The following is a 16,353-nucleotide window of genomic DNA, read 5'->3' on the forward strand; positions in this document are numbered from 1 at the left end:
AGAAGGACTATAACAGGGTGAGACGTCTGGGCTGTCAGTCATTCATGCCCTGCAGAGATCCAGAGGTTATCTGATAGCCGCTCCTAGTGAAAGCATAAATCGCTTCTTCAGAGTGATTTCATCTGCATTGCATAACTCACATTCAGCCCGTATCTGCTAGTGTCCAGTGCTGTAGTTCAGACCACAGCCTGCTGTCCTGCAACAGGAAGAGAGCCTGCAGCAAATGCTTACTGATATATATCAGGCTCTCTGTCGCTCTCATTCCAGCGGTATGTTTGTGAGTCATGGTACATCTGGAGCCTGTATGCAGGGTCGGCAGGCCCTCTTTTATCTGTAGGGCAGATTGTGTCTTATCTTATCAAAGAGGCTAAGAGCAGGCCCTCTATCAGTCATGAATTTGGGGAGAAGTCGGCTTCAGGGGGGATATAAAACTCAGCTTTTTCAGAGTTACATTCATATATTATGATTACATTAAAAAGTCAAAGATAACACATGATTTGGAGAGTGACACATTGTTGCAAGAAGGCAATGCAAAAGTCTCAGAAAGAAGCGATAATCATTTAAGACTGTAGGGTCAACAATCGAGTTTACATTTTGCCAGTTTGACAAGTTTATAAAAATTTACTGGTTTTAATTTTCTTTTCCTGTGCTTTTGAAAAAATGTTACACCATTATCTAGAAATGTTCAAATCAAATGACTCTATAGTTGTCGTGTAGTAACCACATAACCTATTGTTGTTACACCTTTAATACAGTGACTGTACACATCTTAATTATTCATTATTTTTGAAAAATATATTTTCCAGGTAAAAGTCATTACTATTTTTATTAATATCACAAAAGGATTAATTCATAAAAAGCATTAAGGTTTTTATTTATTTATGACATCACATGACATTATAACCTGAACTGTCTTGTAAAAAAAAAAAGAAAAAAAAAAAGATTATTTCCTGATATAAAATATAAGAAAACAAAGTGAGTTCCACAGTATTGGCCCCCAAATGATCTAAATTTAAGGTCCAGGATTTATACCACGCCAAAATGTCCCTGGTAGGTCAAAGTCTATATCCTCACCTTGAGGGGATCACTCACGGTGGCTGGTTGAGATATGTGTCAGATGGGGGCAGCTTGCATGAAGCTGTTAGGCCGTAAGCTGTGGCTCATCCCTCAGATAAGAGCTTTCTTAAGCCAGGGATGAGGCAATAAATCCTTTAGTTTGACTTCATGCACCAGCTTTAGGTGATCACCAAGTAACTGTGGTCAGATAAGCTGCATGTATCTAAGAAAGGCCTGCCCCTGTGAAGTGGGACAGGTCACATGCCTGCTTGAACCTTGAAAGCAACTGCCTTAATATGCTGTGTTTCCACTGAAATTACACAGAACATTTGTATCATGAACTTTTTTACCCAGGAAATATATCCCGCCCCCGACCTGTTGCTTTCTGCGTTTCCACCGCGGTCTAAGTGCCATGAAGATTAGGTAGTCTGGTGACGTAAGTCTGCGTGCATTTCTCAATACAAAGTATGCAAATTTCGGACTTGCATCCTCGGTAGTTCGGACTTTGCTAGTTCGACTAAGGAGTGTGAAATCCCGCGGACTGGACAACGCAAGTCCAGTATTAATTCTGCAAACAGCAGCGTACTTGACAACATCAGTCAGCTGGCCTTGGCTACTGCAATTGTCCTCTGACACAGAAGGTTTACACAATTTTCAGAGAAGAATATGCATTTTCTAAAGATTATACAGTATGCAGTTTGTGAGTACAATTTACTGTTCTCATTCTCTACTCATAACCTTACATGATAAACAAATCTCCTTGCGTGTCATAATTGGAGGGTTTTGCCATATTAAAAGACTAAAGAGCTTTGAGTTAGCATAATGAGCTTGACTAGCCTAACAATGGCTTATCTTCAAACAAAGATGCCCTGATGAAGTACTCTGTCTTTCTTTAGACAAATAATCACCTGTTGCCTGATTCTTGATCCGTTTTGGTGCAGTCTTTCTTTAATCCCTGATTCAGTGCCTGCATGCCTCAAAAGAAACACTTCAGGAGCAAACACTTTATCTGGTGCAATACAGAGTGCTTCCTATGAGTTCAAGGAGATCTGAGGTATCGAGTCGATATTCTCAGGTAATCCTTAGGGTACCAACCCCACTTTTCTCTTACCACACTGAACAAAATGAGTCAAAACAATTTGCTACAGTCAGAAGCTACAGTCAGAAGCCAAACACAATGTATACAAGAGAAACAGTTTTGCTAAACTAGCAGGACCTGCATTGTTCATGTGGTCAAGTTAAGTTAGGTTTAATGTCTTTCTCATTTTACGCCTTAAGAAAAGAACAAAGTCTTCAGAAAGTTGAAATCTTGGTTGCTGACTCTTTACAAAACTATACAAACAATAAAAACCAACCTAGACTCATTAGAAAAACATCCCCGTGGTGACATTCCCCTCTGAATTATATTACGTTTCTTGCATTTAATTGCATTATGTTGCACTTTTTAAAATTAAATGTCCATTGAATGTCACTAAAAGCATGTTCTATTTTTCCCTAAACAGATGAATATGACTGATGCAACTGTTTATTGTGCTAGTTGTTGCATGTATGGAAGTTCAGAAATGAAATGTGAGAAATTTGTAAAACACTGAACCTAACCAATTATACTAACAAAAGCAAACGTAAAAACACAGTTGTTGAAGTAACCATGTCATTTTAGCTCGCTTCTTCAACTCTTTGAGCTCTTATATTGAGACTCATACCAGAGTGCTCTATATCCCAAATGCACAGTGCTGTACTATGTGAGCTATGAAGCAAGTTTGCCACATCAGAGAAGCTGCTGGTTGATGCAAACATCAAAATGCATTAGTTTACACTCCATGCACTATGCTAAATGTGTTTCGAGGTCTTGTTCTCCAGCCTCAGTTAGAATGAGTACAGGGGCTCTGTCTGGGTCTGTTTGCCCCCTTTATTCTCATTATTTATCCCATCATCTCTCAAGCTTTATACTGGATATGACAGTCCATCCCAAAGCAGGACTCATAGAGGCTCCAGCAGCCACAGAGCTAATGAGCACAGACCTGATACAATCATTTCACACAACAGAGAATGAGATTATGTGGGAAATGAGCTGGTGATTTCCTTTTTTAAGAATGGTTAAAGCATCAACACTGATTTTGAGGTTAAAGTAATATTCCATGTTCAGGATCAATCCACAGTGTTTGTGGCATAATATGCACGAACAGAATAAGCAAGAATAATGTTGCACTTGGGGCACTTCCATTTAACTAAAATATATCAGTTTTGGTACCACTTTATTTTACAGTAATTTTCTTATGTTTTTAATTAAAGCCATGTAACCATTACCTAATAATGCACTTGCATTTGTGTAAAGTAGCCTTGCTGACAAGTTTGAGTGCGTAAGGAAAAAAACGCATAATATATAATACCTTCAATGCCCTGCAGAAATAAACTGCTACAAAAAAGTTAGGTGCCATGCAAATCTAACCAGTAGCTGCATTAATCATCACAAATATTTTGTAGTAAAGAACAGTAGTACATGTAGAATATGTGCTTAAGACACATCATTTTAATACTTATTGTGCTTCACTGTAACCCATGTTTTTTGTTCAAGTGGAAAGTAGGTTTTTGGTCATCCACAATATGCCACAAATGCTGTCACTTTAGCTTAATTTGTACTGACAACAGAGAATTCCTTTCAGCTGTAAATTGTGCCTTTTTCTGATTGTGTGTAAATAAAGTCTCTGTGGATTTACCTGAAACTCTTTCAGCTCAGTCTTCCTTCACCCTCTCCCCCTTTAGCTCCCTTGCTCTTTAAAATGTTACTTAAACATTAGTATCACAACATTGCAATAATGGATCCACATGGAGACAGTCTCTCCTCTGTCACGCAATCAGCAGTAAGGTTCAGTGGCAGGCTATTGTGAGTCAGGTTTATTTTATATGGAACACATGTCCATTAATGACAGACACAGAGCACGCGTGGTTTGGCTGCCCACAATATTGTGGGAATGATTACAGGGGACTGGGGGAGGGTGCCTTGACATTAGCGTTGCTTTTGATCATGCTGTTCACCAAGGTGGCGCTGAGGAAACTCAGAACCGATGCTGGCAAAGGTTTAGATGCTAAAAGGTTCCCACACATGGCAAATGGTGTGTGAACCCCTGGTACAGTAATTGAAGTTGGTGGGTTCCTTGGCACAAAATGAATTGTGACAATGTAATGCCAAGCAAAACAGTTGTTTTTTGAGCAGCGCTATGGAAACGTTGGTAGTTTTGTGAAGTTAGATCGCAGCTTTTGTTTAAGAGGTTAGATAAAGGTAAGCCTGAGTTCCCAAGTAAAGTTTGCTTTGCAGTTGCTTCCTCTAGAAGTACCAAAAAGCACCTTTAATACATTTCAGTTAGCTCAGATTGAACTGGTCTAGGTACCTTCTTCAAAGGCATCTGGGTAATGGACCAGGTTAATGATCACAGTAATTCTTTTCTTCCTGGGGCACTTTTGCCTAGGATTGACTGCAACATTTGAATTTTCTAATCTAAAATCATATTCATTTAGACACCACAGAGGGCTTTCTTACAGGCTTTCGTTTTTTAGCATTTGGACTAAATCTCTAACACAAGTTTTAATAGCAAATATGAATGTCTAGAAATAGAAATCTGGTTCAAAGCCCAGATGCCAAAACACTTAATGACTCCCAATATTGTGATGACTCTAAAATAGTATAACCGTCAAGCTTAAAGTAATACAATATTTGCCAAACACTTGCGTATATCATTCAAACATATTTAAACAACTATATATATATATTTTAACTATACTTTTTACGAAATAGCTGACAAAAATATTAGTAATTTTGAACAAACAGGGACACAATATTTTTAAAATGATATTTTTTTACTTTTAAGCCCTTTTAAAAATTAAACACATTAATCATAGTTGTGTGTTATAGTCACTGTCTGTATCAACTGCATTTTAAATGTATTTAAATTTTTAATATATATCTACAGTGCAGATCCTAGTACCTGTAAATGTTTAAATGTAAATGAGTGGGTTTTTCTTTTACTCCTTTTGAATTGTATAATTTGAGGAATCTGTCCCCTGAAAATCCCATATTAAAAAAATAAATAAAAAAAGGCTCAGTTTGTTTGTCAGGAGACAACTTCACTCTTATTTTCAACACATTAAACAGATAATAGGCTACTGACTGTCTCCATGTTTCATCCATGTTGTTGGTGCATTATTTGAAGACATTTCACATAAAACAGTCTGGTAAACTTTTAGTCTTAAGGACAGTACCAAAACACAACATTTTAAACTTCCCAGACATAGTGAATAACTTGTTTAGAAAAATATTTAATCACTCCATAAGTCTTAATCAATCAGATTGACTTGACCAATAGAAATTACCCTAGTCGTTTATATAAAAATTGCATTATGCTCTTAATTATTCAGTGCAGTGGTAAAATAAAATCAAATGCTTAATCAGATCATAAAATCAATAAACTACACGCCTCTCAAAAAGATGACAGGTTTATGCATTACATCATTCACCAGCAGAGGGCGATGTGAGCTTGAAAGGGCAATGACGGAAACTTCAGTCAGAGTGACAGGTCAGGCATCCAGTGTCTCCTACAACGTGTCAAGCACAATGATTTGCATTCATTAAAGACTCGGGCAAAAATCGACTGTTCTTCAGACAATCTCAATTAAACTACAACTCATTGACTTTCCCTCGGTGGTTATCATTTAAATTCATTATATAGCCTACCGCTTCAATTTGTACCTCTCTGCTAAAAGCAACAGAGAAGCCACCCCCACCGAGACCACAAACTATAGTCAAAGTTCATGCAAAATTTACGTTTACCATAAATGTTAATTAATTTCTGTGTTTGTGTAGTCGTCTAATTTAGCAACTTAGCACAGCCTAAAAACATGTAGCCTACACTTTGTGATATATATATATATATATATATATATATATATATATATATATATATATATATATATATATATATATATATATATATATATATTAGTGCATTTAGCAGACGCTTTTATCCAAAGGATCCAAACATTAATTTTTTTACCTAACATGTGCTCCCTGGGAATCGAACCCACAACCATTATTTACGCAATGTTCTACCACTTGAGCCACAGGAACACTATATGATATAATAATATAGATATATAATATAATATATAGACATAAATAAAGCTTTTATAAAGTAGACTAATAAAAAATGGCAGCGACCTATTTTTGATTTAGGCCTATTAATTTAGCATCAGACTATCCGTTACTACTCTAGACTATAAAAATAGCTTAACAATAAAAATAATAATAATAATAAGTTCCTTTTTTACAACTGAGACAGTGTTTTTTTTTTCTTCTTCTTCTTCATTTATTAGCATTTGTCCATGTTGTGGTAATATGCCAAGTTTCAAGCATTAGAAAGTTTTCGTGCTCGGAGGGATGGACATGCACTCCGTCGGTTGTTTGAGACTCTTTCTGAGGCGGCTAAGCCAAGTGATCAGTCATTGACTAATTGTTTTAGACAAACATTTTTTTCTCCGTGAGAGTACAAGGTCGAGTATTTGGCTCTGTTAATTGGACGTAACAGAATTTAACAATAGGCTCTCAATAAAACGAGTTTTGTGATTATGGTTTTAGAAGGAGAAGAAAAGAGGCGAGGGGGCTCTCTAATTACCAGCCCGGACTCTGGAGATCCCGTCAGCCATTGTGCGCGGGTGTGCAGAGGCTGTGTGGCCGGCAGGCAGGCGACAGGCGCCGGATTGTGGACAAAGGACTGTCTGCTGCTGAGGCTGTGAGGCGTCCCTGCCGCGGCGATTAACCCTTCCACCAGGACGTGACACTATTCTCGACTCTCTCTCTATCCTCCCCGACACGGTGCATAATGGTACAATAGGCTACAAGATACAGCCTATATTAATGCGCACTTAAGAAAATTCCCGCGCAGAACAAACAAGTAAAGATCAAGTCGGTAAAAATAGCAAAGCCTAACACAATGTGCTGAGCGAAGTATGGTGAACGCAGACGGAAAGTTTTTTGAAGATACTGCCAACCTCTCTATGTTTCGGACATCATTAATTGTGATCAAACATTAGCCTAATTGATCTATGGCTAATAGTATGACTTTCGTTATGAAGTATTTTCAAACAGCATAATTTTATTACGAAAGCATTGATTAAGACGAATGACATGTCAGAACCACTGTGTTTGAAGAATAAACTACATCCCTGTGATCAACAGATGGCGCAGCTACATCAGCTTTAGCTGAAGGTAACTGCAGAACGGCGCACAACCAGTTTCATAATAGCCTACAGGCTACAGGCTTAACTCATTATTTAAATGAAATGAAATTTGTGTAGTTGATCTTAATTCACAAATGTTTTAATCCCAGGATAAGTCACGGCAAAAAAAAAAGATGCAAGGTTAACGCATCTTATTTAAATCATTTCAATAAAACTGACCAGTAAGCCAATGGATGATCTAATTAAGATAGCTTGTAGCTTTCCATATAGGCCTTAATATGAAATTTAGTCTATAATCCTATATTTACACAAAAGAATACAAACGACTAGCTAAATGAACACTTTCGTTTTATTGAAACTGAGAGAATGCAACAAAATCGCTCAATTACCCGAAAATCCAGCACCGAGATGTTAAAACAGAGAAGCTCTCATAAGAGAAACTACACAATGACCTTCTCAATACATGATTAGAAAGAAACCTGAGTTGTCCCTGCCTATGGGCCAGCATTACATTTAAACATCTTTTGTTGAATTCAGCTACAAATGAAACAGCTTTGAAATGTATCACCAGAGATTTCGATTTACAGTGGCTTTTCCTTTACGTATCTGGCAGGATATCACAAACATAACACATTCGTTTCCTGCTATCAAGCGCTAGATAATATTCGTATTTGTAAATGGGAAAATATATATAAATGTAACAAATCGAGACCTAATAGTATTTACACACCAATGTACAGTTTTAAATAAATTAAAATCCGTTTCCTTAAGTCCATTAACCTTATTTACATAGGCTATGTGTTTTACTTTTATGATCATAAATAATTAGAAAAACGGGGCCCAGACACAATAAGCAACTTGAACGTTGAGCATCCTCAGATGTTGTCAGAGACTGTTGCGTTTGAAGTCCTTTTACAAAATACACTGGAAAATTTGGGCCTAAAGATGTTTGGATATTACATGATAACCAGATTCAAACAGAAAAAAGAACAGTCCAGGGATTTGCGTCTTCTTTTTTTCATAGTATAATTTCTTCGCCAAATCAAGGGTGAATGAAATCAGCATGCATCATAGATCCAAAAAGTGGGCGTAACATAGGCCTATGCTACAGTTCTCTTCGAAATCCAGGTATGATGAGGGTTGTTCCAATGTCTGAGCCGTAACTTCAACCATCAAACTTTGACCTTTATTTTCACTGAAGCATATGCAATGAGAAACAGCGAATGTTTTGTTCATGGGGTCAGTTTGGTGAATCGCTACGGGGTGACATGTCTCTGTGTTTCTCCAGCCCGCGGACTAATCTTTGTATGTTCTGCAGTTCGTTAACGGAATCCGTCCCTGAAGATTTGGGAGATCCCTTGTTCTGGCCGCTTCCGGTTTTATGGCTGTGGTGTTCAGATATAGGACTGCTTTCCCTGCTGCCTGATTTCGATGACTCCGACTCCGCGCTCAGAGCGCTCGGTACGCTTGTGGTGAGCAGACCGGAGCTCTGAGGAATAGACACGGGGATCTGATAGGGGCTGAATCGCAGCCTTGGCCGCGCGCTGCTGAGAAAGGGGTTCCGGCTGAGTGTGGAGACGCCGGCGGGGAGAGCGGAGGCCGCTGCGGCTGCAGCCGCCATGTACGTGTATGGGTAGGGCAGCAGTCCCCCGAACGGTGGCATGGAGATACCCTAAATGTAAAACAACAAGCTATTTTAATTCATTATCGTTTCAAAATATAGAAAAATAATTTAGACTTTTTAAGAAAGGTGGAAATTATAGTTAATAATAGGCTATACTGCAGACAATCAGCACGAAATGCACAGGTCTAAACGAGGCTGACAAAGAGCTTCTTTTATTGCGTGATATAGCCAAATAATAAAAAATGATGTCTCCAAGCATAAACATAATATCCACTCATTTAGCACTGATTCCAAATTCAGTTAGGCTATAGTCCCCATTGCTTAAAAGAACTGATGAAACCGTAAAATTAGGGAATAAAATGCATATTTATAACAGATAAAACAAGCTTTGGTGGTGGTTGAAGAACTACTTTATGCTATTTTATTTTTTAGGGTGCTTTGATAATATCTGGAGATAGCCTACTGTTAGCAAATGTGTAGATAGATTTGAAATAATAATTGTATTATATGTTAGTGATAATGCATATGATAAATAATCATCATACCTGAGATGCAAGCATATGTTGTGATAAGTGGAATGGGAAAGGGTTGGGTGAACTGGTGCTCTGAGAGGAGAGGCTGCCATTCTCTAGTCCACTTGCTCCAGACATTGAGGCTAACAAGTGTCCCATGCCCATGGTTGAGAAAGCACTAGGATTCATAGCAAACTGCCCAGGGTGAAATAAGAGTGGCTGTCCTGTACTCAGTGGGTTAAAGAAATGTTGATTGTGTAAACCAGAGAGGGCTAGACTTTGCAAGTGACTTGCACTGAAATGTGATGGGCTTTCTGTTTGGACCATTAGAGGGGAAAAGCCATCTTTGACTGTGTTCAGGCCCACAGAGTCTGCATCCTTTTTGGCGGTGTCTGATTCTTTCATATTCTTACTGTCCAGTTTGTCCTTCTCCAAGTTCCTGATGCTGAAGACAGAGTCAGTTTCTTTCCTTGAATCCGAATAGTCCCCTTTCTTTTCTGGGGTAGTTCTCTCGTTGACTCTGTCCTCGCAGTGTGGACTGAATGGTGATCGTGGTCTCTGGTCTGGACTACTGACTCTGATCATTCCATTATCATGTTGGTCAAGTTCGTTGTCACTATCATTGCAGTTTTTGTCATCTGGAAAATATAGATATGTTAAGCACATCAGCTTTATTTATTTATTCGATGAAACCACAGCGTCTATTTAATAAATGTAGACTGTTATTTTCACTCCCTATAATGCACCAAAGTGCATCCGTTTAATTAGTCCCTTTAATTACACAAGAATGGACGAAATGTGTTTTCCAAACTAATTACTTCCTATGTTTTCATTCATGGCAAGAGCACGACTTCATGAAACGTTTAAGATTTGGGTAGTTTGAAGGAACATTTTTCATGAGTTCTTAATGAGTTGTGATGAAATTCAGATGAAAAATTAAGCAGAACCAAAATGTACAGGAGACGTTCCCTATAAAATCATTATGCACTTATATATCATAAACCTGAGGACTACTAATTTTCATAAACTTGTTCTGTAAAAAAACCCGAGGCTCATCAGCTAATTTTTGCAACTTTATACTGAAATTTTTAATCAGAGCAAATACTAATCACACTGATCCCTCAAGAATTTGCTAATACAATAGTCATTATTTCATCTAGTAACAAAATGTACTTTTTTTTATATCTTAAATGAGATTTCTCGTCCTTATTTACTATTTAATTCCACAAAAAACAAAAACAAATTATGCGATAATTAGAGAGAAAGTTGAGAACATTCACAGAGATTAAATGTATTAAGTAATTTGAATATTTTATGGCAGACAGTTCTTTCTTTTTGCCTCTTAAAGTGATTTTAGCTGGTAGACTGGTCAGATATATTTAAAATAATAGCTGGGTAATCACAAATGAAAGAACAATGGCTGTGCATATGTATAGTGTATGTAGCTAATTGCACATGCTATGCTGTGCTGTGCAGTGCATTTTGAGCAATAAACACCAGACACTGGGAAACACTTCCAGCCAGACAGATCAAACCCAGGCAACTGACTGTACTGAAATTGTAAACATATTCATCAATCCACTCTCAATAGCTTTAAGCTGCTGATTTAGCAGCAGCGAAGTTCGTCAGTTCTCGACATAAGTGAGAAAAAGTTCCAGAACTAATAATATCTAATAACAATATCTAAAAAAAAAAAAAAAATAATCTATATATCACACATTAAAATAAGTTGATCTAATGCATGGAAAACGTTTATGTTTTTTTATGTTAACATATAAAGAAACTTTGCATTAGATTAGGAAAAGCTCGAATTTAATTGCAAAGCATGTTTTTACCTGTGGATCTGTTGAATTTAAGTGGACTTGTTGCTGGTCCAATCGGTGAATGAACTGAATCCCTTCCAGTATTTTGTTCGCAAGATGAGGCGTCCGAATCTGCTCCATCTCGATCGACTTTGCATTGATCGTCGTACATGCGCATTGACGGCAGGGCTAACTGTTTTCTGAAAAGTTTAAGTTAAATTAGATGTCATATCTACAGGTTTGTGTTTTGTGCATATCTGATGGTTTAAAATAACCGTTCAGACTCGATACCTTTTTTCTCTTCTTCCATTTCCCGTGTCTCTGAATCCTTTCGCGAATGGATTATGATCGATTTTCAGTTGTGTGATCTAGAAAAAGAGTACAATATAATTATTGCATTTTAATTCATGCCTCCTTTGAGGCAGCCTATTTCGAAATGAATTGTTGTGGAATTGTAATGGGTGTTTTTTTATGAATTATCAAGTGAAATAAACTATAGCCCATAAAAATGTATTTAAATGATATCTTCACAACGGCTGGTTAAATATTATTAAATTAAGATAAATTAATTCAGGTTTATAACGTTTTAATTGATAGTTATTAAAAAAAAATCAGAATACTTGTGTTTGTTAAGTCTAATACATCGTGACTTCACATTATGTAGTCATAGTATCACACTGCACTAGACTTTTCTTTCTTTTCTTTTTTTTACGGGGTCACATTTGATTGTTAAGCACATTATTTTACTAAGCATCTCAAGTTATACGTATTTTATACGTATCTATTGTAACTGTTCTGTAAACTGCGTTTATAGAGCAACCAGACTCAGTGTGCTGTCATCCCAATTATAGCCAACAGATTGAATTCTATTCATGGCAAAGACAAAAAGACAGAAGGACACACAGCTACACATGGCATATAGGCCTACTAAACATAATTCTAAAATATAGGCTACATAACATGTGTTACAAATAGTTTATTTGAGCTCAGTAATAATTATAATAATACTACTACTAATAATATGACAATTAACAACTAAAAAAAAGAAAGAAACAAACAAACAAATGTTTGGCTTCTAGTAACTTACCTTATCATGCTGATACGCAGTGACAGCTATAAAATCGGTCTCAGGAAATACATATGTCCTGAAGGTGCTATATGGGAGCTTCAGAATATCGTTGGCTCTAACGATATGAAACCTGGGTTGGTATTTGTGCATCGAATTTAGAATGGTCTGAAAGATAAAAAAAAAAGTATCCGGTCAATAAATATACCAATCAATGATGTCAAAATGCAGTAAAAAAAAGATCTGCACAACAACAACAACAACAACAACAATAATAATAATAATTAGACTAAAAGGCATTTTTTTTCTACTGTAATGATATTATGATATTTGGAGTGATAGTTGAGATACGTATCATTGTATAATCGAGTGTTTAATTTGTGTATTAGCTTTTTTTTCTTTTTTCTTTTTCTTTTCTTTTCTTTTTTTTTTACCTTGGAAGATAATTATAATATAAAAATATTTTCAAAATTGACATCTAGGCCTTACTTTTTTACATGTTAATAACAACCGTGTTAGGCTACATCACCCGGGGTAAAATAATAATAATAATAATGAAATAAAAAAATAATATATTTAATAATGGGACTTAGTTTGCCGTTTACTCCATTGCATTTAAGGTTTAATGATAAGCAATTTCTCATGCTTCATTTAAGCGTCAGACACTGAAAACAGTTATAAAAAAATAAATAAAATAAACAATACACCCTAAATGTCCAAACTCTGTGCTTGCCTTAATGTCGTAATCATTTTTGCTTCTTGATTACCTAGATAACTTTAACTTTTTTACGTTAGACTATCACTGAATGGTTATAACATAATAGGAAGGCAGTTCAAGAGAAATTCATGCAACTTACAAATCCATGTTTATCCGAAATATTGTTGGTCAGTTTAAGTTTGTGGAAAGCAACAGGCTTTGCCATCCACTGTTCACCCGTGGCCGGGCTATCCGGGTGAATGTACATTCGTTTGGGCATCTCCGGATCGGCCTTTCCTGCGACCATCCATCGAGAGTTGTGAAATTTGTACCGACAGTCGTCTGCAGCAACTATATCCATCAAAAGTATATACTTTGCTTTTTTGTCCAGGCCGTTCACGCGCACTTTAAACGGAGGAAACATTCTCCTGTGGACGGAACAGACATAACCGTGTGGGTCATGGGGCCGAATTTATACAACAAAATATTGTTAACCTTGTAAAGACATTTTGAAAGAAATGAAATACAAAGCCAGATAGATCAAACCTACAGTAACTAAACAACTAGCAGGCAACAGACTGTACTAAAATTGTAAATATATAGTTTCAGCTATACAGTTTCCATTTTAACCAGAAATAAATATCCTTCATATCTAGGTCTTGTGGCATAGGCTAAGGCCATCCAATAACACAATCGTACCAGACTATAACCTCGCTAATATTTTTACATATTTTACGAGACAATTCCTATAATCAGGTGGATTCTTACTCCTTTATCCTACCTATATCAATAGGCTATATTTCAGGTACGGCCTAGGCCAAAAAAAAAAAAAAAAAAAAAAAAAGAAGAGGGAAAAGACCCCACAGCCATTTACTGCTGGGCTGTGTGTGCGTGTGTTAAATAATAAAAAAAAAATAGTTACCCTTTGTGTAGCCCAATATTTACATTGTTCAAAAGCATTAACTATGCTTAGCTAGGATATATAACAGGCATTAATATGTTTACGATAGCCTTAACAGAACGAATGTGAATATTATTCTAATGCTGATACGAAATAGAAATGGAGACTTTCTTGACTGTTTTGTGTCGTTGACGTAATTCGAACACCCAAAACATCATTTCTGTCGCACAATATTTAATTCCGAACTAAATAATCTAAATCTTATATAGAGAAACATACCAAACATTTCCGAGGGTAGTAGCCCACATAAACATCGTTATCAATTTATCCAAAGGGGGAAAATAACACGGCCTTACCTTCCTGATTTAGTGATAACCATTTCGGTTCCAATTTTGTGGAATTGATCCCAAAGGTCCTTGGCTTCTAATGTAACTTTAGGATCGTCTTCAACATCCTCCTCTGGCTCGAGACTCTTGAAGGAGCGGAGATGAGCCGCCTGGTGGTGATGTCCAAGCGCCGCGTGTAAGCCAGCCTCAGCCGCGCCGGAGAGCGCATGATCCGCCAGAGGTTTACTGAGACCCGGTGGTAAAGTGAGCGCTGGGAAGAACGAGGGTTGAGCCGCGGCAAGGAAAGCTGACATGGGAAAGTCGGCCGGCCTGTGCGCGTGAAAAGGGTGATAAGCCATAGCGTTCGCTGTGAAAACTGGATCTCTCATCGGTGCATCCAAAAAGTCAGATGAAAATATAATATTCTAAAATAACTGCGCCTGTCACTCGCGCAAGTCCGCCTGGCTGTCGCGCTCTTAAAAAGACAGTGTTGGTTTGTTTCACAGTAGTTGAAGAGGACTGGTAGGAAATGGCAGTTCCGTCGGGGATGTCCAGTTGCAGCACAGTGATAATATCCTTCAACAGAGCAACATTGACACTTCTGTGTAGATTTACAGCTTTCCTTCTGTCCAAGCCACTACAGAAACTAAAGCAGCCCCAATAACAAGGATGCGAAATTCCTGCGCACTGATGTAGAATTGGTAGGTTCTTTCCTGACCACTGTGTAACTGTGTCTGTCTTACATGTCCCTTCTCACTGGCTCCCCGTACTAATGAACCAAACCGTCTTGATTGCAGATTTTACGCATTCTGGACCAATTGTAGAGCTCCATAGGCGTGGTTTTGACAGCTCCGGCCAAGATCGTGAAGGGAGGGTTGGCTAGAAGGTGTCGGAAGCATTTGCAGTAAGAAAACATGTCAACAGAATAAAATATTAACCAATGACAGAGTAAGGATCTGGAAACCCCACCCCCGCATAACCTAACAGAGGAACGGTCATCTTGCTGTTAGGCAGCCGGGTAAGAGGGTGCTTTTCCCGGCTAGTGTTTCTTCATTTTGACGATCGTGTGTTTTCTTGATCTTTATGCTCCATTGTCGGACAGTTTGGACATTACGTTTTAAAGTTACGTGTAACTAACAAAATTATTCTAATGTCAAATAAACTATCGCTATTTTAACGGTTTTATAATATAGCAACCATTACACCACATGCAGCAGCTATAGCTATTAAAGAACAAATGCACTTATTTATCATAAAGATTATTTTCAAAAGTTTTCACAATTAACTGATATTAAATCGACCAGATGTAACATATTTTAGGATATTACTTCTCCAGGCGATACTCAGTAGCCTAAAACGTTTGGGATGCTCGTCTAAAATCAGAGTGCGTTTGAAAACGAAAAGGAAGGGAGGTTTCAGCGAGATTTTTGTCCATTTTACGAATGCCCACTGGAAGGAATAACGAGGTGCTATCACACAGAGTTTGGGGAAACGCGCTTTTTTAATAGATGTCTGGAACAAATTCAGTAAATCGAGACGTGATCATTGGGCTATGTAGCTTGTGTAGCCAATAAATTTCATCTGACCTCTCTATTTCTCAGAACTGTTCACAATTAGTCAACGTTAAATCGACCGACAGGGTACAGCAGAGTAACAATCTGAGCTCTAAAGCCCCATAAGCAGCCGTGTACCTTTAAGAGGCTCGTCAACAGATCCTTGATTAAGTGGGACTCCGTTTGTTAAAGAGCGCTTGGCGCCAGTCGGCTGGAGTCCCACAATAAGAACCTACCCCTGTCAATTCATATTTACCCCCGAATTCTCAAACAGAGTGCACCCGTCCACTCAGTGTTCCACAAAGCTTACATGTTGTTGAAAAAAATCCACCCAAATTTCGTGCCAGCCTAGTTCCGCTTTCAACAATTAATTAGACCTAGTGAAAGTCCACGGATGGAAGATTTATCTCTTGTGTTTGAAAGATGTCTGAATCTGATCAATCCTGGTTAGACTACTTTGAGAAGGAAACAATGTAGGCTATGACTGACATTAATTCCACACATCATTTGTTCAGAGATTTGGAAAGTCAACAGGAAATGCGTTTTGTTTGTTCTATTCAGTTGACTTAGCCTATATTTCATTCT

The 16,353-nt window shown here is 37.5% G+C and overlaps 1 protein-coding gene across 1 annotated transcript; it reads right to left on the bottom strand.

Moving 5' to 3' along the window:
• Positions 1-7,618: 7,618 nt before the first annotated feature.
• On the bottom strand, positions 7,619-15,037 carry LOC127957007 (T-box transcription factor TBX2b-like). Its single transcript, XM_052555338.1, has 7 exons — positions 14,246-15,037; positions 13,149-13,416; positions 12,313-12,459; positions 11,517-11,593; positions 11,259-11,425; positions 9,457-10,061; positions 7,619-8,959 (listed from the first exon to the last, which is right to left on the bottom strand). The coding sequence occupies exons 1-7, from the start codon at positions 14,602-14,604 to the stop codon at positions 8,528-8,530; spliced, it is 2,055 nt and encodes a 684-aa protein (XP_052411298.1). The 5' UTR covers positions 14,605-15,037; the 3' UTR covers positions 7,619-8,527.
• Between the last annotated feature and the right edge of the window lie 1,316 nt (positions 15,038-16,353).

This window comes from Carassius gibelio, chromosome B5 (genome assembly GCF_023724105.1).
Source record: "Carassius gibelio isolate Cgi1373 ecotype wild population from Czech Republic chromosome B5, carGib1.2-hapl.c, whole genome shotgun sequence".
Classification (NCBI taxonomy): Eukaryota; Metazoa; Chordata; class Actinopteri; order Cypriniformes; family Cyprinidae; genus Carassius; species Carassius gibelio.

Coding starts and splice junctions, on each gene's coding strand:
- LOC127957007 (XM_052555338.1), bottom strand. CDS start 14,604: ATGAGAGATCCAGTTTTCACAGCGAACGCTATGGCTTATCACCCTTTT. Junction 13,417..14,245: donor GTTATCACTAAATCAGGAAG/GTAAGGCCGTGT, acceptor TTCCGTCCACAG/GAGAATGTTTCCTCCGTTTA. Junction 12,460..13,148: donor TTTCGGATAAACATGGATTT/GTAAGTTGCATG, acceptor TTTATCTTTCAG/ACCATTCTAAATTCGATGCA.